The 23241-nt window shown below is 40.4% G+C and overlaps 6 protein-coding genes across 17 annotated transcripts; 4 read left to right on the top strand and 2 right to left on the bottom strand.

The window, feature by feature from the left end:
* The first annotated feature begins 2222 nt into the window (after positions 1–2222).
* On the top strand, positions 2223–2977 carry LOC140790984 (uncharacterized). Its single transcript, XM_073141323.1, has 2 exons — positions 2223–2655; positions 2770–2977. Exons 1-2 carry the CDS (start codon positions 2328–2330, stop codon positions 2784–2786), a joined length of 345 nt encoding a protein of 114 aa, XP_072997424.1. The 5' UTR covers positions 2223–2327; the 3' UTR covers positions 2787–2977.
* A 742-nt stretch (positions 2978–3719) lies between these two features.
* On the top strand, positions 3720–6394 carry LOC140790983 (ras-related protein Rab11C). Its single transcript, XM_073141321.1, has 3 exons — positions 3720–3956; positions 4083–4271; positions 5760–6394. Exons 2-3 carry the CDS (start codon positions 4107–4109, stop codon positions 6240–6242), a joined length of 648 nt encoding a protein of 215 aa, XP_072997422.1. The 5' UTR covers positions 3720–3956; positions 4083–4106; the 3' UTR covers positions 6243–6394.
* A 347-nt stretch (positions 6395–6741) lies between these two features.
* Positions 6742–10862, top strand: LOC140790982 (uncharacterized). The gene is made up of 7 exons (XM_073141320.1): positions 6742–7341; positions 7510–7686; positions 7800–7949; positions 9756–9857; positions 9928–9998; positions 10093–10160; positions 10397–10862. Exons 1-7 carry the CDS (start codon positions 7129–7131, stop codon positions 10636–10638), a joined length of 1023 nt encoding a protein of 340 aa, XP_072997421.1. The 5' UTR covers positions 6742–7128; the 3' UTR covers positions 10639–10862.
* Positions 10863–11315: 453 nt separating this feature from the next.
* On the top strand, positions 11316–14814 carry LOC140790657 (serine/threonine-protein phosphatase PP1). 10 transcript variants are annotated; one of them, XM_073140841.1, is made up of 5 exons: positions 11358–11777; positions 12888–12971; positions 13185–13447; positions 13525–13750; positions 14589–14814. In XM_073140841.1, the coding sequence occupies exons 1-4, from the start codon at positions 11600–11602 to the stop codon at positions 13714–13716; spliced, it is 717 nt and encodes a 238-aa protein (XP_072996942.1). In that variant the 5' UTR covers positions 11358–11599; the 3' UTR covers positions 13717–13750; positions 14589–14814. The 10 variants fall into 10 exon arrangements, with proteins under 10 accessions (XP_072996936.1, XP_072996942.1, XP_072996943.1 ...); XM_073140842.1 differs by having other exon boundaries at positions 11365–11732; positions 14277–14610; XM_073140840.1 differs by having other exon boundaries at positions 11367–11777; positions 14538–14814.
* Positions 14815–15582: 768 nt separating this feature from the next.
* Positions 15583–18268, bottom strand: LOC140790655 (uncharacterized). The gene is made up of 2 exons (XM_073140831.1): positions 18145–18268; positions 15583–17037 (listed from the first exon to the last, which is right to left on the bottom strand). Exon 2 carries the CDS (start codon positions 16920–16922, stop codon positions 15714–15716), a length of 1209 nt encoding a protein of 402 aa, XP_072996932.1. The 5' UTR covers positions 16923–17037; positions 18145–18268; the 3' UTR covers positions 15583–15713.
* Positions 18074–22568, bottom strand: LOC140790654 (uncharacterized). 3 transcript variants are annotated; one of them, XM_073140829.1, is made up of 16 exons: positions 22433–22557; positions 22210–22294; positions 22087–22124; positions 21675–21764; positions 21551–21604; positions 21368–21445; positions 21215–21283; positions 20996–21148; positions 20781–20907; positions 20231–20271; positions 20053–20142; positions 19865–19969; positions 19594–19767; positions 19043–19152; positions 18868–18954; positions 18074–18329 (listed from the first exon to the last, which is right to left on the bottom strand). In XM_073140829.1, the coding sequence occupies exons 1-15, from the start codon at positions 22535–22537 to the stop codon at positions 18882–18884; spliced, it is 1392 nt and encodes a 463-aa protein (XP_072996930.1). In that variant the 5' UTR covers positions 22538–22557; the 3' UTR covers positions 18074–18329; positions 18868–18881. The 3 variants fall into 3 exon arrangements, with proteins under 3 accessions (XP_072996930.1, XP_072996929.1, XP_072996931.1); XM_073140828.1 differs by lacking the exon at positions 18074–18329 and adding an exon at positions 18522–18717; XM_073140830.1 differs by lacking the exon at positions 18074–18329 and having other exon boundaries at positions 18522–18954; positions 22433–22568.
* Positions 22569–23241: the final 673 nt, after the last annotated feature.

Below are 23241 nucleotides of genomic sequence, written 5' to 3'. Positions count from 1 at the left end.
ATGCAATTCCATCCATGACAAGGTCTCTGGATCAAGGGCTTTGACCCATAGAGAAGAGGGTGGAATAGTGCACACAGAGCCTAACTAGAAAAGAACAATGAAGCCTAGCACGTCAGCCTAGCTAGCCCAACCCATAAGTTACAGGTGTCAAAATAAATGAGCAGTTCGGGCTCAACTCGGCTCAGTTCAATTGAGCTAAGCCTAAGCTTATTTGGAGGCGCGATTTAATTTTGGAGCCCATCCTGAGCCGAAGCAGGCTCACTCAGGCTCAGATCGATAGGTTCATTTACACTCTCATTTATTAACACTATCGTTTATTAGGGGTAGCTGGCTAGCTGCGTGGTTTAATTTAGGATTTGATGAATCAAAGAGGTGTCTTTAAAAGAAAAGGAAAAATTCTCAAGGACTTAAGGTAAGCGAGTGGCAGTAGTAAACTATTTATGCCCCGTGGATTATTATTTTCTAGTGAGCTCTTCTTCCAAAGAGATCTCTCCCCTCCCCTCTCTCCCTCACTCTCTTTCTTTCTTTTACTCTAGTGGGTCGTAAGGGACCCATTTGTGACATGATGTCCATGAGCTCATGAATAATCGTGCTTGTATTTAATGCTTAGATCCATCTGGGTTGTATTTTTCGATTACACACTTGACCAACTAAAGGAGTATTTATTAAATGCAACTGCTTTCGTCAAACAAAATCTCCTATGGCCTCCTCCTACTCCTTCAGCCTCCTCATTCAGCCTCCTCTTTCCCGTTTGACAAGCTGCCATTGTCGTTTCCTCCTCCTTCAGCAAGCCATCGTAGTCTCTTCCAATTAGGCTTAAACTCGGGCTCAGGCTTGGCTCAATTTGAGCCGAGCCGAGCCTAAATATCAAAGTAGGCTCGAAATTAGTTTTGAGCCAAGCTTGAGCTAGAGTCTGCTCCCCCATAGTCGGCTCATTTATACCCCTAATGTCAACTCCTTTAAATTCTTCCTCAACTCTCCTGTTCGACTCTCTCCAATGTCAATGCAGATTGCCCCCCTTCCCCTCATGCCTACCAAGAAGGTGACAATCTCCCACCTCCTCGTTGTTGGCTGCTCGGACTCCATTCTCACCGCAATCGAGGAGACCTCTTCTTTCTCATCCCTGAGCATCGATCTATCCTCTCGGAAGGCCTCTTTACCACCGCTGCCTTCCCAGACTAGAAATCCTCCTCATTCCTATAGCTCCGGGTCCTTTTCTCCCTCCCCTTATCCAGCCTTGATGTATCTGTTTCCGTCGGCCATCGCTAGTCATCGAATTTGGAGGTTGGAGGAGTAGAGAAGTTAGAGGAGTTGAGGAGGACAAGGTGATCATCGCCGTCAGATTTGCTTGACCAAAAAACCCCTAGTTGTAGTCTTGTAGACTTGTGTATGGGATTTGGTACATATATTGTATCGACCAGAACAACCCTAGTTGCTTGACTAGAACACCTCTATTTGGCCTTATCTTGGCTAGTCTTGTAGATTTATATACTTATTCTCCTTTTCCATGTTTGTAATCTTGTAGACTTGTAATAGCTCTTCCATAGTTGTGTACCCATTTAGAGAAATCAGAGAACATGAACCCAGTAAAGCCCAACTCGTCCGTTAAGCTTGGCCTGACACTAGCCCGCTCTTTTACGGGATATTGGGCAATAATGGGCTAGGCTATTCTAGTTCGGCCTAGCCCACTCATGAGCGAGCTGGCGAACACAGTGCCAAACTCGGTTGGCCCGATAGACCTGGCTCAAACCCGGCCTAGCAATGATCACCTCTAAACTTGTCGATGGGCAATGGCACAAGGAAGAGCAATAAGAATAATTTGCAGTTGGCAAAGTCACATGGCACAAGCCTATTGGCTGTCACCTACCCATCATAATTGGTACCGACTGGGGAAAGGTTATTCAACTCGCACGGCTCACCGACCCAAATAAATAAAACCAACCGAACAAAAAAATAAGCACAGGCTTTGGCCCACGTAAGGAGACCGTACCAAGTAGAGGAGCAACTCCGGCAACGTTTGTATGTGTTGCAGAGAGGTGTCAGAATGAAGGCTGTGTACAGAAACAGAGTGGTCTAGAAGAAGCTCAGTTTGTGCACCTCTTGGATAGCAGATGGCAATAACAAACTGCAGGCACCCACTTAGAAAAGGACAACAAATAACTAATAACGATGTAGTGCTTCTTCCATTATGGTTTTTATGGAGCATGATCTGGCACTCATCTAGTGCCATGAATAATTCCCTTCCATGATCGAGCTTGCTACCAGTTTATATAGCCCATCAGGTGCACATAATTATAGAGCAAGAAATTTGGAGCTAGCTAGCTACAATGAAGTCTCTAAGCCTGCTGGTTTTGATAGTGGTGGCAAGCATGGCCATACCGGAAGTCGTTGACGGAGCTGGAGAATGCGGTAGAGTTCCGGCGGATAGGGCTGCTCTGCGGCTTGCGCCGTGCGCATCGGCGTCGCAGGACCCCAATGCCGACGTTTCGGCTAGGTGCTGCTCGGAGGTGCATACCCTGGGCCAGAATCCAAGCTGCCTCTGTGCTGTTATGCTATCTGATACTGCCAAGAGCGCCGGCACCAAGCCGGAAATCGCCATAACCATTCCCAAGCGTTGCAACCTCGCAGACCGCCCCGTGGGCTACAAATGTGGAGGTCAGTTTCTTGTTCTTCGTATTAATCCCTGTTAGAATTTTTTTTTTTTTTTGAGTCAGTTTGAAAAAATGGTGTTGTTCTAATAGCAGTACTACTGCTCTTGTATGCTCTCAGGTTATACCTTGCCTTGAAGAGGAGAGAGGCGAATGAGAGGTTCGGAACTGATGATGTGCCGAGTATATATGATATGTGGCTCCTGTAGCACATAAATAATAAGCTAGCTGCTGGAAATGTTCTTTACGAGCCACACTTACGTATACATCTACTGTATCGATATGAAGCTTAAGAATAAATTAAAGGCCAGCTTGGTTTGCTGACTGAACTCGATCGATCGATACAACTTCTATAGCCATCAAAAGCCAACGAATACTTATAAACAGTTTAGCTTATCATACTATAATCTTATCCCAAACCAAAAATACAAAGAAGAGGCTGAATGGTTCGCCTAAGCTTCCAATAGAAACTTCAGCGCATTATGTTACTACTCAAGTAAAAAAGGCATTAAATTTGATCGATGATGGTGTGACGTTTGTATCCATAACATTCCAGCCGAACAATTTGACCAGCCAGAAGTATATAATTAATATGCTTTCCAATTTGAGGGTGATGCTCAATGCTCAAGTTGCACATATCTTTGTCCATTCCTAACTTCCTTTGTGGGAATTTCACTTTTCCTTATCTTTTTCTTTTGGTTCATGGATATCCTTATCATTGAGGGACCCAAGAAAGTCATAAGATAGCATCGTATCATCAGACATTACATAATTTACATTCATTGGACTTTAGCAAAGATAAAATACCACACAAACATTATGCTTGTTTATCTTCTAATTGTAGGACCATAATATCATAGGCCAATAAATTGTAACCCAAATGCCCAATGTATCGTATATGGGCCCCAATCCACAAAGCAACGTGTTTCCCAGCTAATATGTATGCCTAATTATAAGTGCATTTAATCTTCTTTAATCCTATATAGCACAATTATGTACTAAATGAAAATTTAATCATCTCCCCCCAACAACGTGGACGGCTCAAATCCTCCAGCCAGGTCATCTCTACGTAATTAAATGAGTCAACTAAGAAAGAAAGAGGGGAAAAAAAGCAAAAAGACTTTGGGCTTTTGGAATGCGATCCGTAGGATAAGATCTTCGAACGTACATTTCAAATCCCTCTTCCTCGTTCTTTCGCCGTTGCCTGAGGGAATCGGTTGAGCTCCTCTTGACCTCTGCCAACGAATTGGGGAAATCTGACCCTTGTCTAGATTTCTTCGATTGAATCTCACACCACGTTGCTAAAGGGTAACTCTTGAACCCGGATCTGTCCCAAAATATTCGATCTTGTAGTTTGATTTTGATTTTGATTTTGATTTTGATATTTCTTTTTTGACCGGTTTTTGGGGTTTTGGTTGATTGGATCTCGATCAGATCGGAGAGTAGGCAGGAGTGGAGATGGCTCACCGATTAGACAGCGAGTACGATTACCTCTTCAAGATCGTGTTGATCGGCGATTCAGGAGTCGGGAAATCCAACATACTGTCGAGATTCACGAAGAACGAGTTCTCTTTGGACTCCAAATCCACCATCGGCGTCGAATTCGCCACCAAGACGCTTCAGGTGATCCCTCTTTGTTCATTTCTGATCTTTTCTCTGATTCTCCCAATAAATTAGGCATTTGCCTTTTTTTCTTTCTTCTTCAATTTATCTCAATTATATGATTATATTTATTGCTGAGGCCATTCCAATAATAAAGTGTCCTTTTTTTAGTTTCTATATGTATATTGATTTAAGATCAAATGATATTCCTTTCTATTATTTGAAGTGACATATAGGGTCCATGCCCTGTCAGGTGCTCGGTATTCTTTTTTTCTGTATGCCTGTTAGTTTTGCATTCCTCTTCTATTTGTTACATTTTATTTTGTACCTTTTTCTTATGTACTTCTAATAACTAATAGAAATTGTGATGTACACTCAACAGGCCGCTTGTATAAATTAGATAACTCGATCCAGATGTGTTTATGTATCCACTATCAGGCCTCTTATCATTGCTGGAGATGTTGTCTTGGTGCCTATCTGTGAGGGCTGGGAGTTCATAACCTGTGCTAGTGAAATATGTTTTCTGAATTCAGTATGTAACCTGTGCTATACCATGTTTCATGGAATGGATAAATCATCATGCCAGTTTTCATGAGAAATAAATATTTAGAATTGATTTGTGAGACTGTAGACATTCATTTAGAACTTACTTTGGCGCTAGTTGCCAAAGGATGTTGAAGCTTTACATACACACAAGACCATAGGGTGTTTCAGGTGTGAATGAGAGAACAAATGCATTCACCAGCGAACCTTTAGATATTTGAATTGGGGATGCCTTTCTGTTCATCCATTACTCGCCCAAGGTACTTGGCTTATGGGTTTTAGTTACTTCTTGTGTTTCTCTTTTCATTCTTATTTATCAGCCTCTCTGGGGATCATCAGCTTCCCGGTTTAAATTTTTTGCATGTTGCTGTAGTGTGGTATATGTCAAGTCTGTTGAACTTTTGGTAGTTGATATTATGTTTGCATCCATGCAATTCATGTAATACCAATAACTTATTAGATTTTTTTGAAACTTATTTGTTATCTTCAAGATTTAAGGTCGCCCTAAAATATCTGTTCTTTTCTCTAAGGTGTGATTCTTGCATTAACAATTTATATTTCGTCTTAAAAGTAGTGCAGCTGTTTATAGGCAGGTGATGCATGATCAAGTCGCTCCATCAATTAAATAGATAATTTGATGTATGAAGAGCAACGTACATGATTTGCATGAGGCATGTAAAATGGATATAAATTCAGTCAAACAGTACTTAGTTGTTAAAGTCACATATATCTTGATATTGATTTTTAGTTTTGTTACATCTCCATTTGTCTAGAGAATTGGTCTATTTTATACAACAAATTGTGAATGATAATAATAATGGTTCACTAATTCCCATCCCCTACGCTCCCGCTCCCTCTTAATTGGAAAATAAACTTCAAATATGTTCAATATCTTTTTACTCGCTCATGAGAATAAAGTGATATAGGTTTCCAATTTTCACAGCACTTGCATCTTTTGTTAAACAGATAGAAGGGAAGACAATCAAGGCACAGATATGGGATACTGCCGGTCAGGAGAGGTACCGTGCCATCACAAGTGCTTATTACAGGGGTGCTTTGGGAGCATTCCTAGTCTATGACATAACAAAGAAACAAACCTTTGACAATGTTCAAAGATGGCTTCGTGAACTTCGAGATCATGCAGACTCCAACATTGTCATTATGATGGCTGGCAACAAGTCTGATTTAAAACATTTAAGAGCTGTTTCAGAGGATGAAGCCCAGTTATTGGCTGAGAAGGAAGGATTGTCATTCCTGGAGACCTCTGCACTGGAAGCAGTCAACATTGAGAAGGCTTTTCAAACTATACTTACGGAAATTTACCACATAGTAAGCAAGAAAGCACTTGCTGCCCAAGAAGCAGCAGGCGCAGCTGCCCGGCCTAGCCAAGGAACAACAATCAATGTGGCTAATTCTGCTGGATCAGCAAAGGGTTGTTGTTCTACTTAGACTACCAATTTCTTTCAGTTAGCAAGATAAAACTATCAGAGGGAACCCACAGTCAACCCAAATGATCTGTAAACTAGTCTTCTACTTTCGAGTATTTCTGGATTTGATGACTGTAAGATTACTCTTTTGAATGAAGCTTTTTAATTCATTAATAGACAGACTATGTAGTGCCAAATGTTAATGATTTAACGAAGCATGGTAATGAGTATGATCCCATAGGATAGGGAACAAATACTTGAGGCATGCTTGTAAAAATCATTAATTCCTGTGAACTGTTTGCCCAGTGAAAGACACTTACATAGTTGAATCAACTTGTATCTCGCTACATCTAAGACTTGCCTCACGGCTTCCATTATCTGTTAGTAGATAATATATTCTTCTTGCCTTCGTGATCTTCAGCATTAATATATGAAGACATGGGCCAAAAACTTTATTTATTGGGCCTACACAGCCCAATTGGCTGCATTAGTTTTAAAAAAAAAAAACCTTTGTTGACACTGGACGAACAGGAAACAGCTTAGAGGAGCCACGCCCCCCACTCAGCGAATGGAAGAAGAGACAGAGAGTAAAATCCCACCTCAATGTCACGTGGGTTTTTCTTCCGCCGTTGGTTTTGATGTGTCCGGTTTTCTCCGTAACATCACGTTAAGCTGTCGCTCGAACTCAATAGCTATGATAAGATCCAACGACTCAAACTTCTTCGGGAATCGTTCTCGTCGAAGGCTCCCTCTCCTTCGTCTTGTGATCTTTAAAAAGACAGCGAAAGCTCAGACATATTTTCCTAGGGTTTCTATTGGCGCCTTACGGTTTCCATGGATACTGGAGCGGATCGATCCTAGATTTCTGGTACTTGTTCGATCGTTATAGGGAGAAGTGAGGACAAGAGATGCAGACGGAGGCAAGGATAGGGATGGTGGTGGAGGGCGGAGCTCAAAGGTCCCTCTCCTCCGGCAACCCGTACTCCGCTCACCATCAACATCGCAAGCTTCATCACCAACAGCAGATTGGTACGGTGACGCATCTCCTCGCCGGAGGAGTCGCCGGAGCTTTCAGTAAAACCTGCACCGCTCCTCTCGCTCGCATCACCATCCTCTTCCAGGTATCATGTCGCTTTGATCAATATCTAGTATGCTATGCAACCTTTTTATGTGGTATGATTGGGATTTAGTTTGGATTAGGTTTCTCATCAATTTAGTAATGGAAAGAGGTCTCTTTATCTTTCCCCCCCTTTTGTTATGCTTGATCTGATGAAATCTTGCTTCTTTAGGTGCAAGGCATGCACTCTGATGTCGCAACTTTGCGAAAGACTACAATATGGCGTGAGGCTTCCCGGATTGTTTATGAAGAGGGGTTTAGAGCATTTTGGAAGGGAAATCTTGTGACAATTGCACATCGTCTTCCATATTCCTCTATTAGTTTTTATGCCTATGAGCGGTACAAACATGTAAGTTGCTAATGTTTCTTGGAGGATGCATACTTTTTCAAGCCAAACGATATGTTGGGCATTTTGTCGGGATTATTTTTGAATTGATTTTGTTTGATGTTTTCTCATGCCAGTTACTACAAATGATCCCTGGTCTAGATAGGCATGGAGAATATGCCAGTGCAGATGTATTTGTAAGGCTGGCAGGTGGAGGTTTGGCAGGAGTAACAGCTGCATCCATTACTTACCCATTGGACCTAGTAAGGACACGCCTTGCAGCTCAGGTAATCTCACAACCTATATGCTAAATAAGTTGTATGTGGATCATCTATTACTTTGGTTTTCGTTAGTGATATTTTGCTAGAGATGGATGCCTATTTTCCCTGGTGTTCTTTAGAGATGATTTTTGTTGATGGATGATTCATTTGGAAATGTCACCTGTGTCTGAGTTTGTGAGCATAATTTCTCAAGAGGAGCTAGTCCTGACTTTTTTGAAAATGGCTAAAGGAAGACTGACTAATTTTACTTTACTTGGCTTGTTGCTTTAGCTTTATAATGTATTCTGAGGCTCGATATTAAGACTATACAAGTTAGGGCATGCATTTCACATAAAGTATCTGTGCATTAATCATATTAGTTTCTTTAGTACCATATATATGTGATGTCTCCTTTTAATCTATGTTATTATTAGGACAAAGGAATAACTAGCAGGTTATTTATGAATGTGAATGGATATATGGCGTGCTACTCTCCCTACTGGAGTGAGCTTGAAGGAGTTGAGATAGTGCTAGTCTACTATCTTCTTTTTCCCTTTGCCTGACTAAGCCTACTCATCGTACTAAAGCACCTTATACTTGCTGTATTAATCTGGAACCATTTAAAATCCTTAAATCCATATAATCCCATCTTGTGGGAGCTTATCAACCTTTATATTATGTGATGTTTTATTGTCTGCTATCAAAGGAAACCAAAATGACCTTCTCAACAGTTTATTATGCAACAATTTAAGTTCCTCCCAGCACTTGGGTGCCATGCAGCACATTTTGTGTCCATAGAAGCAGGTCAATTCACAGTACATACTAGTGCCGGCAGTTGCCTCCGTCATCTGGCTTCCGTGTGCCTATTTTGCTTTTCCTTTTATCCTAGTCACAGTTCTCTGTTGGAATTGGTGATGACCTTCACGATGTATTTGGATTTTGAGGCAAAATTTTTTTTAAGATTAAATGGATCAAGTACATTCAACCTGGTAATAGAGCTGTTTGCCTTTATCCACTCGAATCGGATCCAATAATGTAAGCTAACAAAATCAGGTCAAGTCCTGATGATGATCTGGAAAGTGGAGTTTATCAGGACAATAGCTTACCTTTCTCTTTACAATCCTGACAAGTATATAATCTCTCCCTCAATCCTGTCCACCAGACCACCATCTCTCTCTCCCTCCTACTCTCTCAGGACACTGGATTTCTTTTTGTTGGTGTAAGCTGCATGTGGGCCCCCTAGCTATCTCTCTCTGGAAACTCTAACAGGATTTGTCTTCAATACGCTTCCCTGTGCTGGGCAGCATGAAGCATGTAACTTTGCATGTTTCTTGCCAGGGAGTTGCTGTTAAGGCGCATGCAGTGACACTTACCTCCCTGCTACTGTGTGCAGATATTGACTCTTGCGGGTTGACGACAACTACTTGTTCAATCCGTTTGAGCTAATGCTGAAACAAGTGCTTCTTCCTTAGTCTGGATAATTGTAAGTGAATTTTATTATCTTTGTTTTTTCTGTTAGCTATATGTGATTTTAAATCAAAGAGTAGGCACATGAAAGGAACTGGGTACTTGGGTTTTATATGCAACTATCTTTTATGAAATACTTTCTAAATTTGGTTAATGTTTACCTTTATGCATTACATGAGCATTATCCTTACTTACCTGGGGAATAAGAAGTGCAAGATTATGTGGAAAAGCCCTGGTTATGTACTGTTGCAGGCTGCAAGCCATGTTTTCACCAAAGTTTTGGTGGATACTTGTTTTATGCCAGTCTTCACTTTGTAGCTGGATTGTTACAGGATGTTAATGAATTTTCTTCTCAAAATTTTGCAGACAAAAACAATGTATTACAGAGGCACATCACATGCTCTTTATACTATATGCAGAGATGAGGGTGTGAGAGGGTTATACAAGGGTCTTGGAGCCACATTGCTGGTAAGCTCATTCGTTTGATTTAATGAGTTGTGGTCAGGGTTTGATATTTGTTAACTATTGTGAATTGCAGGGAGTTGGTCCTAGTTTAGCAATCAGCTTCTCTGTTTATGAAACTTTAAAGTCCTATTGGCAAATACAAAGGTGATTGTTTGCTTAAAAATTGGAACTTAAACGAGGTAATAATTATCCCAGCACGCAATTGGTTTCAACGTGTGTGTTTTCCTTTTCACAACAGGCCAAATGATTCTGCTGTCTTTAATAGCTTGGCTTGCGGAAGTATCTCTGGCATTGCATCATCAACAGGTATATTACCTACGACTTCATAAATAAGAGCTATACTCTAATACTATACTATAAAGAGAGCTAAAAAACTATTTTCGTGCCAGCGGCTGATGGTCTTAATGTTTATTTGACTTATTTCTACGAAACAAGGCAGATATTGCTATTTGAGATACTCATGTTTATAGCTGGTTTTATATGTAATTGTCTACTAAACTGTGGAGAGTCTTTCATGTTGACTGGCCGCCATGATGTTGCAGCTACATTTCCACTAGACCTTGTGAGACGGCGAATGCAGTTGGAAGGGGTGGCCGGAAGGGCACGCGTCTACAACTCGGGACTTGTGGGAACATTTGGATACATAGTTCGCACTGAAGGCTTCAGAGGCTTGTACAGAGGCATCTTGCCCGAGTACTACAAAGTTGTACCCAGTGTGGGCATTGTTTTCATGACATACGAGGCACTCAAGTCCTTCCTCTCTGACAAACCGGCTGATAGCTAGTGCCCAGATTCTCTTTTTATTCACCACAATTTTGTTCCTGAACCATTTCTACCAACACGTGAGGCTGATTTTATTAATAAGGTAGAAGAACACAGTCTGATGATTGCCGCCAAGGAAAAATCTTTGCTTATACCTGTGTAGATATATAATATTGGATCTCAGTTCTCAAAGTGTATCAAAATGCCTTTGACAGTCGTACGTGATCCAATCTTTCTGTTTCACAATATTAACTATCATTTTACCTTTCAACACCTCAGTGCTTAGATTCCATGTTAAATAATGAAGGCTGCGGAATAAAGTGCTTCATCTACTCGAGATAACCTAACCTTTTTTACGAGTAATAATTTAAAGCAAATTACCGCTCCTTGTCCTTGTTGACACAAATATTGGATAAATATGTTATATTTTGAACAATCGAGTATATGGGCAAGTTTCTCATTTTTGGATAGCAAACATTAGAATTTTGTATCCATCTCTATCTTTATTCGTCCTAGTCAGAATCCTTTTTAAAAGAAAAAATAATTAAATAAAAATAAAAAAGGTCTTGCTTAGCTACAGTAGCTCATTCGGCTTTATCTTAATCGGACGGCTACGAGTCGTATCCGCCAAAGATCGGCGTTCAAATCCACACGAAGAGTTATTTTTCGTTGTTCCCGACAGTGTCCACGTCAGCAAACAGTCACAAGTCACAAAGAATGAGAGCGAGTGGAGCGCATTTCGGCGCCTCCGCCGCATTGGAGTTGCAGTCCTCCGCTGTCTCTCACTATTATATCCTCCTCTTTTCTCCTATCGGCTATATTCCTGTTCCTATTCCCTAGTAGAGAAATTATCCGGCTTTATGCTCTCCTCCCAAATTGGAAGGGAGATAAGGGCACGTATACTCTCTTCTCTCATTTTTCTTTTTAGGGTTTTGCTTCGTCCTTGGCGGGAATAAGGAGCGGATCGATCGAGTGATACGGTGATGGATCCGGATTTGCTCGACGACATCATCCGGCGGCTGCTTGAGGTCAGGAAGACGAGGCCGGGGAAACAAGTCCAGCTCTCGGAGTCGGAGATCCGAAAGCTATGCGCCGTCTCCCGCGAGATCTTCCTAGGTCAGCCCACTCTCTTGGAACTCGAAGCCCCTATCAAGATCTGTGGTCAGATCTCTCTCTCTCTCTCTCTCTCTCTCTCTCTCTCTCTTGTTATTTCGCTTCCTGAACTTACTTGGTCTGTTTCTTTCTTTCTCGGATTGGTTGATGTGTTTATTGTTACAAGAAGAAGAATGCTAAGTTCAACATGTTTGATAACGATTAGATATTTCTATCTTGCGAAAAGTTTAGGGTATTTAGAATGGGGGGATTTTATACTGAAGTTTTTTTTTTTTTTGGAGGGGATGGAAAACTTCTGTTCATTGTCATCCTGTTAATTCTCTGAGCCAACTAGGCGCTGTAGATATGGAGTGTTGCTGTATCGAGATGTAGTAATTTGCTTATGATAGGCTTGGCGCTGTTTTGTAGTTTGTGTAAAGTTTACTAAATTTGAATAGTCTAGTGATGCCATCACCACAAATGGTTCTGCCTGATTTCTAGCTTCACTAAGCAACCTGCATTGTTGAGTTACTCTCCTCGTTAGTGTTGTAGAAGTTAAATCATTCACTTGGCACGTAAATGATCTGATTTAACGATTATAATATTCCTGTATTAGAGGGCTGGAAAGATATGATGTTTTCTTTGAGCGATACTACTGATGCTGTTTGTTGTTGCTATCTGTGTGAATATCCCAAGTTGAGGTAGGAACAACTTGAAGATGTATATACCGTGATCCAAATGAACTGACATTAGGATTTACATTTGTTTAGTTCTCGTTGGCTTTGCAGTTTCTCTGGAAGACTACATGACTGACATTACCCTGTAGAAGTCTCTATCCACCTTTTCTCCATCAAATTTTGCAGCTTTAAATTATTGATAGTATGGCCTTTTCAGACTTATTCTTTTTCTTTTTTTCTTCTTTGAAGGTTGGGTATTTAGCTTTTGATAAATGTAGGGGTTTTGGAAGTGATACTTCATTAAAATGATCATTTTTTTTAAATAAAATCAAATTAAAAGAATTTTATGGAGCTTATCTCTATGCCTCATTATTTCCTTGTTGTCAGCTCTTTGATTGGTTTATTTTATGTATAGTTGAGCTCATGATAAAGTTTTAATTTTCTCTGTACTGATACCTGCTATTTTTCTTCTTAAATCATTGTCCCTTGCATGAACTTTCAGGTGATATCCATGGTCAGTACAGTGATCTTTTGAGGCTATTTGAATATGGACGTTTTCCTCCGGAGGCAAATTATTTATTTCTAGGTGATTATGTGGATCGAGGAAAGCAAAGCTTGGAAACAATATGCCTTCTTCTTGCATACAAAATCAAGTACCCAGAGAATTTTTTTCTTCTGAGGGGAAATCATGAATGTGCCTCTATAAACCGGATATATGGATTTTACGATGAATGCAAGCGCAGGTTTAACGTGACACTGTGGAAAGTTTTTACTGACTGTTTTAACTGTCTCCCTGTAGCTGCTCTAATTGATGACAAGATATTATGCATGCATGGTGGTCTTTCCCCTGATCTGTCAAACTTGGATCAAATAAGAAGTTTAACTCGTCCAACTGATGTACCAGATACTGGTTTACTATGTGACTTACTTTGGTCAGATCCTAGTAGAGACTTTCAAGGTTGGGGAATGAATGATAGAGGGGTTTCATACACCTTTGGTTCAGACGAGGTTTCTGAATTCCTGTTAAAGCATGACCTGGATCTCATCTGTCGCGCCCACCAGGTTTTTAAGTTAGATTATGCTGTTCACTTATTTGTTCCTGTTTTATGTTTGCATATTGAGTTCCTTGCAATGTCCAGGTTGTTGAAGATGGCTATGAATTCTTTGCTGAAAGACAACTCGTCACCATATTTTCAGCCCCAAATTACTGTGGTGAATTTGATAATTCTGGTGCAATGATGAGTGTGGATGAAACTTTAATGTGCTCTTTTCAAATTCTCAAACCTGCTGAGAAAAAGACAAAGTTCATCATGTCAACAAAAATCGAATGATTGTGCAGCCATATTTGCTTATGATGTTACTGAGGTCAGTTGTTGCCAATCTCATCCTTCTTTCCCACTTATTTGATAGTGCAAATTAATTATGAAGTAGATAATGAGCAGCCATACCACCGTACTATGCTAGAATGTCTTACGATCCCTTTGACTCATAATTACCCTCCTTAAGTACCTATACAAGCCTTCTGCTATAGCTGTTAATATTATTGAGGAATTCAATTGCTTCCCTTACAAAATCATGGTTCCACTTGTGATCAGCAATTGGATTTTGTGTATAATTAGGAAAATTAAGTCTGTAGGAGCTATTTGGACCATCTATATAGGTCAAGAACTGAAATATTGTGAAAGAATAAAGATTGCAACCTTTTGCTATTATGGAATCCATAATTTGTACTTACACTTAACAGTAGTGAATCGGCCTTATTAAACTTGTCTTGCTGGCCTATAGTGGACTTTGTCAGTAGATGAAAGTAAATCACGTAATCAGGTAAGGGCTACTAATGTGTCCAGTTTTTTTCCTTTCTATGTTGCATGTTCAATTTTCCATTTGGAAGCATGACGATGCAAGCTTCTTGACCTATGAGAAGAGAAGTCGAGAAGCATTCGGTGCTATTAGAGAGGCCAAGTAACAGTCACTCTGTAACTTAATCTATACATCAAGTGCCAAGAATTTTCTTCGTTCAATTGAGTGAAATCAAGCTGCAATCGTACATAAATTGATCAGGAAAGGCTGAGTAGCCTGACTAGTTTAGGTTGAATCTCTTCCCTGGAGATTGTCAAGTCTTAAGTAATTTTGAAAGCAAATGTTTATAAAGTCTTCAGGGAAATATTCATCACATCAAGTTTAGTCAAATCGATGTGGTCAGGGAGCAAGTGGATTCATGGAAATTCTTCTGGAAGGTTCACACAGCGTCAGCATGGAGATGCCACGTTTGCTCCGCTCCCTATTATATCAAAGCTTCATGAGAAGTGAGAAGTAGCTCACCTGCTCACGCCTACAGAATGCCCGAAGCGTGATTATATTCCAGAATAGTCTTTTCATTCTTGAGCCCTTTGGTTGCTGTGTTATCTATTCATTCCTAAGTGTTCCAAGTTCAGTTTCCAAAAACTTTCCATTTCGTCTAATTATCTCGTGATAAAAGCTCACATACTACTACTCATAAATCTCGAGATATGATTTAAATCTTCCGAGTTTGCTGTAACGTACGTTTTGCATGTTGCATCTGAATCCAAGCGTAAAAATGAGTTGCCAGATCTAGATTCACCAAGATCCAAGTCCAAGAAGCTTAATAAATATAAGGCCACGGAGCCCCGTCAGAGAGAGTAAACCAAGGATTCGTCCATTACTTGTGCAATATTGTCCAGATCCACCCGTTAAGCCCATCACAAAATAAGCATAAAGCTAAACGCGTGGTTAATTCTACGTGAATTGTGTGAAAGCAGATCCATCCGGATCAGCATCGGCCATAAAGAAGTTATTAACAGTCTTGAGCTCGAGTTCCCATGTTGCCCCCGTATAACGCAGCATTCGATCCGATAGTTAAAATAACTAGGCTAGGGAGTCACAGGGTGCTCAACTCAACACTCGTCAGCAATACCAGCTGTGCTGCTGCTTATGTGTCATGCATGCCGGGTTTCTATCGCAACATATGGATGCCTGTTGCTGATATCATCCAATTTCCACCCAAATGGAGTCAAAGAGACACAATCAAGCTGACTCCTGGCTGTCCTGCTTCCTCATCACATCACATGTAACCAATACCATCTTATTTAAACCCCTCCAAACCCCAACGAAGGAGAGAGCCATCGCACTAGGTCAGGCGGGGGCGATATGAGAAGGCAAGGCTTAGAAGCAGGGCTTTGGCTACTAGCCATTGCAGTGTTATGCAAGGGGGGCACGATATCTTTAAACGCTTCTTTGGCAGGTGAGGAGGTAATCTCCAATCACGTAGCTCATCAAGCCAATGCATCAACTATACAACCACTGCATGCTAAGCTGCCACCACAGTATGGGCAGCCAGCTCCACCGCCGGTAGAGTGTCCACCACCGCCGCAGCAAAAGAAACCTTCTCCTGGCTACAGACAGCCGCCGCCACAACAAGCACCTCCATCCCCACCTCAGTATGGGCAGCCATCCCCACCCGCCCATAAGAAGCCTCCACCTGTGGAATATCCACCGCCGCCCCGCAAAAAGCCTTCTCCCGAGCACAAACACCCACCACCACAACGAGCACCTTCACCACCACCGCAATATGGGCAGCCATCACCACCACCCTCCCGCAAGAAACCTTCCCCTGGTTACAAACACCCACCACCACAATATGGGCCCCCATCTCCACCATCCTCTCACAGGAAGCCTTCTCCAGGCTACAAACACCCACCACCATCACCGAAGCATGGCGCTCCGCCACCCTCTCATAAGAAGCCTTCTCCTGGCTATAAACACCCACCACCACAGTATGGGCCGCCATTGCCACCACCTCAGCGAGGCGCTCCACCACCCTCTCACAGGAAGCCTTCTCCTGGCTACAAACACCCACCACCACAGTACGGGCCGCCATTGCCACCACCTCAGCAAGCCGCTCCACCACCGTCTCACGAGAAGCCTTCTCCAAGCTACAAACACCCACCGCCACATTATGGACCCCCATCTCCACCTCGAGAATGTCCACCACCCGCTCATAAGAAACCTTCCCCTGGCTACAAACAGCCACCACCACAGGGAGCACCCCCACCGAGTCAGAAGCCGCCATTGCCACCACAGTACGGACCGCCATCTCCACCAAAACATGGAGCTCCGCCCACTCACAAGAAGCCTTCTCCCGGTTACAAACACCCACCACCCCAGCGAGTACCTCCACCTCAAGAATGCCCACCACCGTCCCACAAGAAACCTTCTCCTGGCTACAAACAACCGCCGCCACCGCGAGCGCCACCATCACCACCAAAGTATGGGCCGCCACCTTCGCACAAGAAGCCTCCACCTCAAGAATGTCCACCGCCCTCTCATAAGAAGCCTTCTCCTGGTTACAGGCACCCACCACCCTCTCCGCCGCAGTATGGGCCGCCACCGCACATAAAACCTCCACCTTAAGAATGTCCACTACCTTCCCATAAGAAACCTTCTCCTGGATACAAACACCCACCACCTCAGTATGGGCCACCTTCCCACAAGAAACCGCCACCTCAGCACAAGCCATTTCCACCGGAGCATGGGAAGCTGCCGCCGTACGGGTCACCGTCACCTCCAATGCAGTATCCACCACCACCACCTTATGTGAAGAAGCTGGCGGAGTAGTTGTAATCTTACTTTTACTGTACTTGCAAAAAGTCCCGTTAGTCTTTCTCCTTTCTGTGTAAGTAGCGGTGCACGTACCCTTGTGATATGTGGAGACGTAGAAATTTTAAGTTAATGCATGCGACATTAGTAGTTTTTTATCTCCTTAATTATCCTATATATCTCTTCTTAGTTCTTACTCGAAACAAGAGCAAATTAACTTGACATGCAATTGCTAACAAACTACTTGATAGTCAATCTGCTAACCACTATAACTGTATGTCGGCATGAAAAGATGGTACCATAATTTCCTTCCAAGAAAATTTAGGGGAAAAGGTACGTCACCAAACTAACACCACCAGATGATAGAGAATGGTAATTTTAGATATTGACCCTTAAGCCCCCTATAGAAGGTAATTTTCTCGCTGTTGATATGATGACTGAGGGTATAAATGGCATTTGAAGTGCTGTATACTGTTCTAATCAAACGCAAGTTATTAATAATCCAGAATCAGAAGAAGTATAATCTTTAAGAGCTAACAGCACTGTGCACTCTAATGCACAGGAATAAGTTCTCTTAATATTATTATTTTTTAATAAAAAATATATAGTTAGAAAATTCTTATCGATATATTTATAATAAGACTAATATTTAATAGTTTCAGAAATAATTTTAAATTACTATTTTTTTAATTAAAAACATTAAAATTATATTATATAAAATAAAAATAAAATATTTAAAATAACTTAAATAATTTAATATTATACTCATTTTAAAGATCTCGATGAGAGCATTTTTATTAAAAATTGTTTATTAAAACTAATTATATATTCAGTTTAATTAATTAGATTATTTAATAAAGAATACAGCCGAAATTTAAAATTTTAGATTAAACTTTTGTAGTGCAAAATTGGTATTTCTAAAAGTTAAATAGTATTGAAGCTAGGCTCTAAATTTTTAAATGGGGCTCTAAATTTGGAGCTCGGTTGGAGCTTTCGAATTTAAAATTTTGGAGCCCGATTAGGAATTCTCTAAGAGGTAATAAGTATCAATGCTCTAAGAGGTAATAAGTATCACGATGAAATCTGAGGTAAAATCAATTCAAGAATGCATAGGAAAATTGACGCATATAAAAATAACATACCTCCTCTACACAAAAAAACACCTGCTTCCAAACCAACGATCCTTGGTCTTCATACAAGTCCGTGGCGAAACAAACACCATATCTGACCGACTTCATGAATTCTGTTTCTTTCTCTTTCACTATGGGGAGCAGGCTTGCCGATTTTGTAGGAGGTACCGCAAGACCTCTATCATACAAGACTTCATCTTCCGATCAAATAATTAGAAATAAGGATGAGACACTAGAGAGAATTAATCCTACTAGAGGAAAGGAAAGAACTCAGTTTTAAAGATACAATGTTTCGTATTTGAAGTCTGCTGCACTAAAAGAGCATAGAGAACAGAGAACATATTTCATAAATAAGAATGAAATTTTCTTTTCTTTCCAAGATCTTAACATGATGGTATAGGATACACATTCTATTAAATTTTCTCAGCAAGTACATCACTATCAATAGAAAATGGTTTAAATTTTAGATCAGCTTGAATTGCTGGCGATCACAAACTGTTAAATTAAGAATGTCGTCTCAGTAAAATCAATTGTGAGTACAAGAAAAAAATTCTTTTGAGAAACTGCTATCGCCCAGCTAGTAACCTGTCAAACAGTTCACAGACTTCAGACTGCTACAGAAGTACTTACCATGAGCAGATACGTACTTATATTGCAAACTTTGGTTATTGTCCAAAAGTAGTATGCCTCGATCGTCAATAACAGAAAAATAATGGAATAAAGCTGTACTTGTACCTCGGACATTATCACTAGACTGTGGCATAAGCTTCTTGTTTCATTGTCATTAGGCTGTTCTCTATGTTTCTTAGCACTGGTTTGTAGCTGCAAAAGGAGAGAGAAAAAAAAAAACTTATATTCTCCTGATTAAAAGAAAAAAGAAACAGCATGAAAGCTAGAGGCAACTTTTTACAGGTGTGACAGATTATTGTATGATTGGACTGCATGTCTAAGTTCAGCCGAAAGCTTCATAACCTCAGCTGCCAGTCCCTCAGATCTGCTTTGTTCTTTGATGAGTTGATCCTGAAAAGCAGAATCAGGAAACAAAAGCATGATGTAAATCCAACGTAATCGGCCTATATTATGGCAAATATAGAAAGTGCATTATCAGGATGTTGAAAGCACACATGCAAATCAGACCGTAAAAGAGGTGGATTGCTCAGAGCAGTTAATAAATCTTATCGCAGTCCCCCACTCTGAATGGTTACAAGGTGCTGGAAGGAGGGCTGTGGCTTATAAAAGGAAGGAAGAGTGATGATTTTTACAGGTCATAAATAAAAAATAAATATTCTAATGTTCATAAATGGATCTACTGCTGCACACATTTTACCTAATGAACCTGCCAACTAAACAACCATTAATTTCTTAGTTTAATGAGACACACACATGTAAAGGACAGAATGATATTACTTTCAAGAATTTATGTCCTAATTATGCCTACTTCCCTTAGTTACAAATACTGACCCTCAGGAACACCTTTTCAGCTGCCAATTCTGGTGCATCAGACATACTTCCATTCTCCTTTTGCCCCAGAACCTTTAAATTGCTATCGCTTACATTGAAAAGATTTGCTTGTTCGGATCTTAGTCTATCTATCTGGCAACGGAGCTCTTCATTTTGCTTCAAACAATTCTTAACCTGTAAGTTTTATCATCAAAACAAGGGATATAATATCAAAGAGGAAAGGTAAACAAATAAAAACTTGTAAACTGCTACTGAAGAATCGTGACTCTACCTGGCTTTCCCACTGCATGGCAACTGCCGTAGCATCTTGATATGAAGTATACAAATTTGAGTTCTCCTCAAACAGCCTTTCTATCTCTGATGATTGTGAATCAACCTGCCAGTCGATCATATTGATATTTAGCCACCATCTAGCTACTTGTTTTTTTTTATTAAAAAGAATAAGCATCGAAGGCGTACCTCCATTAGCAGCTTTTGGCGACTACCCTCTAGTCTCTCAACCATTAAAGCCATATCATGCAACTGCTTTTCAAGTTTCTCTTTATCTTGCTGCCAAACATGATAGAGCAGTACATGATTAGTACATGAGAAAGATGACTACAGGGAGGCCATGGGCAATAAAACTATTAAGCTTTACCACTGAAAATGCCTTGTGCGCAGCAACATTAGAAGCTTCTTCTGCATTACATAAAAGGAAATCGTTCTGAAATCAATCTCAGATGATATTCCATCTAATTGGACAAAAAGAACATGAGCTGATATCAACAACATTTCCATCTAGCTTCACTAACTTACACATTCCTTCATGTTATCAACATATTTTTTTATCAAGTCTCAAGGTCTCAAGTAGTTTATTGCCACCTCTTTGATCTCAAATGGTTAAATTCCAACACTTATTTTCTCTTGCCACCCCTACTTTTCATACTATTCCGGATTAGCATTCTTATCTGCACCTTTATGTTTTTAAGTCTTGGACTCTCATTTATGTCTCACATATAAATTATGGTTCCATCTCCATGGAAAACATTGAAAAGGCCAAAATACATAACATGGTACATCATACAACAGTAGCTATCTAATCAATTCTTTGTCATTATTTGCTTCTAAAGGTTGGATTATATAAGATAACTCCCTCTTAATTGAAGTCTTTATAAATCTCAGTAGAGTACTTCATAGTTTATCCATACCTGAGGATATTTTGGCCAAAGCGGCTAGTCTGTCCTCCAACTCTTGCTTTTCAGCCATTAGGGAAGAAGAGCGAAGTTGTTCTTCTGCTAGTTTGTGTTGCTCGTTTCGTCTAAGCTGCGCCACTTCCTATAGTTGGCAATACAAAATGACAAATCTTATGGAAAACCAACATATCAAAGCAATATGGCTAGAAAGAGCTACAGTTGATGTTTACCTTTAGCTGACTTTGTAAATTCAGTATTTCCTTTTCCATGGCAAGAGTATGCTCATTTGAGCTCCCAAAGGGGTTGCCACTAAAAGAACTACCTGTAATTTGTTGCTGTACCAAATTTAGTTCTGCTCTCAAGGCTGCAGCATCCTCTTCCGCCTGTCAAATATAATGTCAGAACTGTGTAGTGATTGTGATGCGAAATAATGTAAAAATAAAACATACTCTGTATTGCTCCTCTTCTGCCTCCTTTAGCCGTTTCCTAATAGTCCGAAGTTGTGATAAAGCATCCTCCTACATAGAACATTAAGATGTGAAAGTGTCAATAAATTTTATTAACAAAGAATAATTGCAATATGCAGATAAATTGTTCGCCACCTTAGCAATAACTGCTGCATCCTTTTCTAATGAAATGTCCCTCAAAGATTTCCTCAAGGAGGGCATAGTATTGTGTTCCTGAGATTCACAGCTCAAATGAAAGAGCAAGGCATTAAAGAAAAAAACAAAAATACATACATGTTATGCAGCGCAAGGTAGTGTAAAGGAAGGTGCTCTCTTTACCAGATCATTTAAAAGCTTGACCAACGAGTCCTTCTCAACTTCCCTTTCCTCGAGCTAGAAACAACTCTCATAAGTTTCATTGTCCAAAATTCTTCACATTAAAAAGTAATATCGTAGCGCTTACTTTTGACAATAACCTCTGGTTTTCTCTTTCCAGTTCCGCATTTTTACCTTCAAGCTCTTTAACTCGATCCAGAAGTGCATTAGAATCTCTCTGCAAGTAAAATTTAGATTATTCTTGTTAACTAGCTCCTTCCAAACAATGATATGGTTTCAATATAACGAAAGGTTTTTAAGAGCGTTGCCCTTTCTTTAGGTTCAATTCATCTGTTACCTTTCCACCTTTTTTAGCCTTTATTTTTTCTTGACAGAAACCCTTATTTCCATTAATATGCATGAAATTATAAGTATAACTACACGATGGGAAAAAATTATCCATAATCCTAGACGATAAAATGATCTAAAATTATCAGCAATCAGAACAAACTCCTAATGTACAAGTTCAAAAATAATATTGTCTACGGAGAAACTCTAACCTCGGGTGCTCCATAACGACTTTCCGATTTGTAATTACCTGCAAAATAAAAAGGAAAAAAAGTTTATCATAATAAAAGATACTGTTATTTTTCGCTCAAAACTAACAAAAAAAGGATACTCACTGTATTGATTGGAAGATTCCAAATCGGATCCGGAAGACACTTTGTGTATCCTCTCGGCCGCCCTCTTTTGGCGAATCTCCTCCAACTGAGGGAAAAATTGAGAAAAATTTACGGTAGAAGTTAGCGAGATTGGAATCGCAGATCTATAGGTCTACGGTAAGAGAGAAGAGATGGGGAGGATTCGAACACAGAGGATGGAGGGCGAGAGAGGGAGGGATCATACCGTCCTTCGGCCTCGGGATGCGTGGTCAGCTTCCATGGCAGGGTGGAGGGAGGGAAGTTTCACACTTTCACGGCGAATACGAGATGCGTCGTTCCGCAGGGGCATCGAAGTGAACTTATCCGGCTCTGGAACAAGAATGGAATTGGGCGCATTGGGCCCACCAAATATGATTTGGGCTTTAGTTCTCGACTAATGATCTTATCCAACAAAATTTGTTAACGATGGGGTAAATATTGAGCATTTAAGCTCAACTTTACGACTGCCAGCTTGTGGATTTAATTAACCCACCCACGTTAAAACATATCACAAACATGATTCAATCCTGAGCAAATAAAGAGTTGCAATCAGAAATACGACTAATCTAGCAGAAAAGCTCATGTATACAATCATGATTCCCAGGATTCTATTAGTGATTTAGTATCTTGTTTTCAAATAAAATACTGTTGTACCATCCTTGCAGGCAGTCCATCCCATGCTTCAAGACGCAGTAAAGAGTGCTGGGCATACTGCCTAGATGCGATCCTGAATGCCACCCACCTGCAGCTGCTCAATACCAACTCTTCCTCACTAGGCTTGCCTCCTTGTTGACGATATCCAACTATGCCTGTCTTCAGTTATTGCGAAAAGAGGAATATACACACAAGTGAATAAATGACTATTACAATCTTTATCTTCTGTGGAGATATGTGATCACTTCTTGTTTTTGTCTAACAAGTATCAACCAGTGATTGATAATCGATCTACATTCCTCAACAAAAAGGGGACAAGGAATCCAACCAAGAAAGAAAAGACCAGCTAACTATTCAGCA

Source organism: Typha latifolia, chromosome 6, assembly GCF_019914945.1.
Source record: "Typha latifolia isolate L0001 chromosome 6, TyphaL0001v2, whole genome shotgun sequence".
Classification (NCBI taxonomy): Eukaryota; Viridiplantae; Streptophyta; class Magnoliopsida; order Poales; family Typhaceae; genus Typha; species Typha latifolia.
This window is presented reverse-complemented; position numbering and strand designations above follow the sequence as displayed.

Coding starts and splice junctions, on each gene's coding strand:
- LOC140790984 (XM_073141323.1), top strand. CDS start 2,328: ATGAAGTCTCTAAGCCTGCTGGTTTTGATAGTGGTGGCAAGCATGGCC.
- LOC140790983 (XM_073141321.1), top strand. CDS start 4,107: ATGGCTCACCGATTAGACAGCGAGTACGATTACCTCTTCAAGATCGTG. Junction 4,272..5,759: donor TCGCCACCAAGACGCTTCAG/GTGATCCCTCTT, acceptor TTTGTTAAACAG/ATAGAAGGGAAGACAATCAA.
- LOC140790982 (XM_073141320.1), top strand. CDS start 7,129: ATGCAGACGGAGGCAAGGATAGGGATGGTGGTGGAGGGCGGAGCTCAA. Junction 7,342..7,509: donor GCATCACCATCCTCTTCCAG/GTATCATGTCGC, acceptor TTGCTTCTTTAG/GTGCAAGGCATGCACTCTGA. Junction 7,687..7,799: donor CCTATGAGCGGTACAAACAT/GTAAGTTGCTAA, acceptor TTCTCATGCCAG/TTACTACAAATGATCCCTGG.
- LOC140790657 (XM_073140835.1), top strand. CDS start 11,600: ATGGATCCGGATTTGCTCGACGACATCATCCGGCGGCTGCTTGAGGTC. Junction 11,778..12,887: donor AGCCCCTATCAAGATCTGTG/GTCAGATCTCTC, acceptor ATGAACTTTCAG/GTGATATCCATGGTCAGTAC. Junction 13,448..13,524: donor TCATCTGTCGCGCCCACCAG/GTTTTTAAGTTA, acceptor TGCAATGTCCAG/GTTGTTGAAGATGGCTATGA.
- LOC140790655 (XM_073140831.1), bottom strand. CDS start 16,922: ATGGCTTGTGCTGAGGTGGCGGTTTCTTGTGGGAAGGTGGCCCATACT.
- LOC140790654 (XM_073140830.1), bottom strand. CDS start 22,537: ATGCCCCTGCGGAACGACGCATCTCGTATTCGCCGTGAAAGTGTGAAA. Junction 21,284..21,367: donor ATGCAGCAGTTATTGCTAAG/GTGGCGAACAAT, acceptor TGTTCTATGTAG/GAGGATGCTTTATCACAACT. Junction 19,970..20,052: donor GCCAAAAGCTGCTAATGGAG/GTACGCCTTCGA, acceptor ATCGACTGGCAG/GTTGATTCACAATCATCAGA.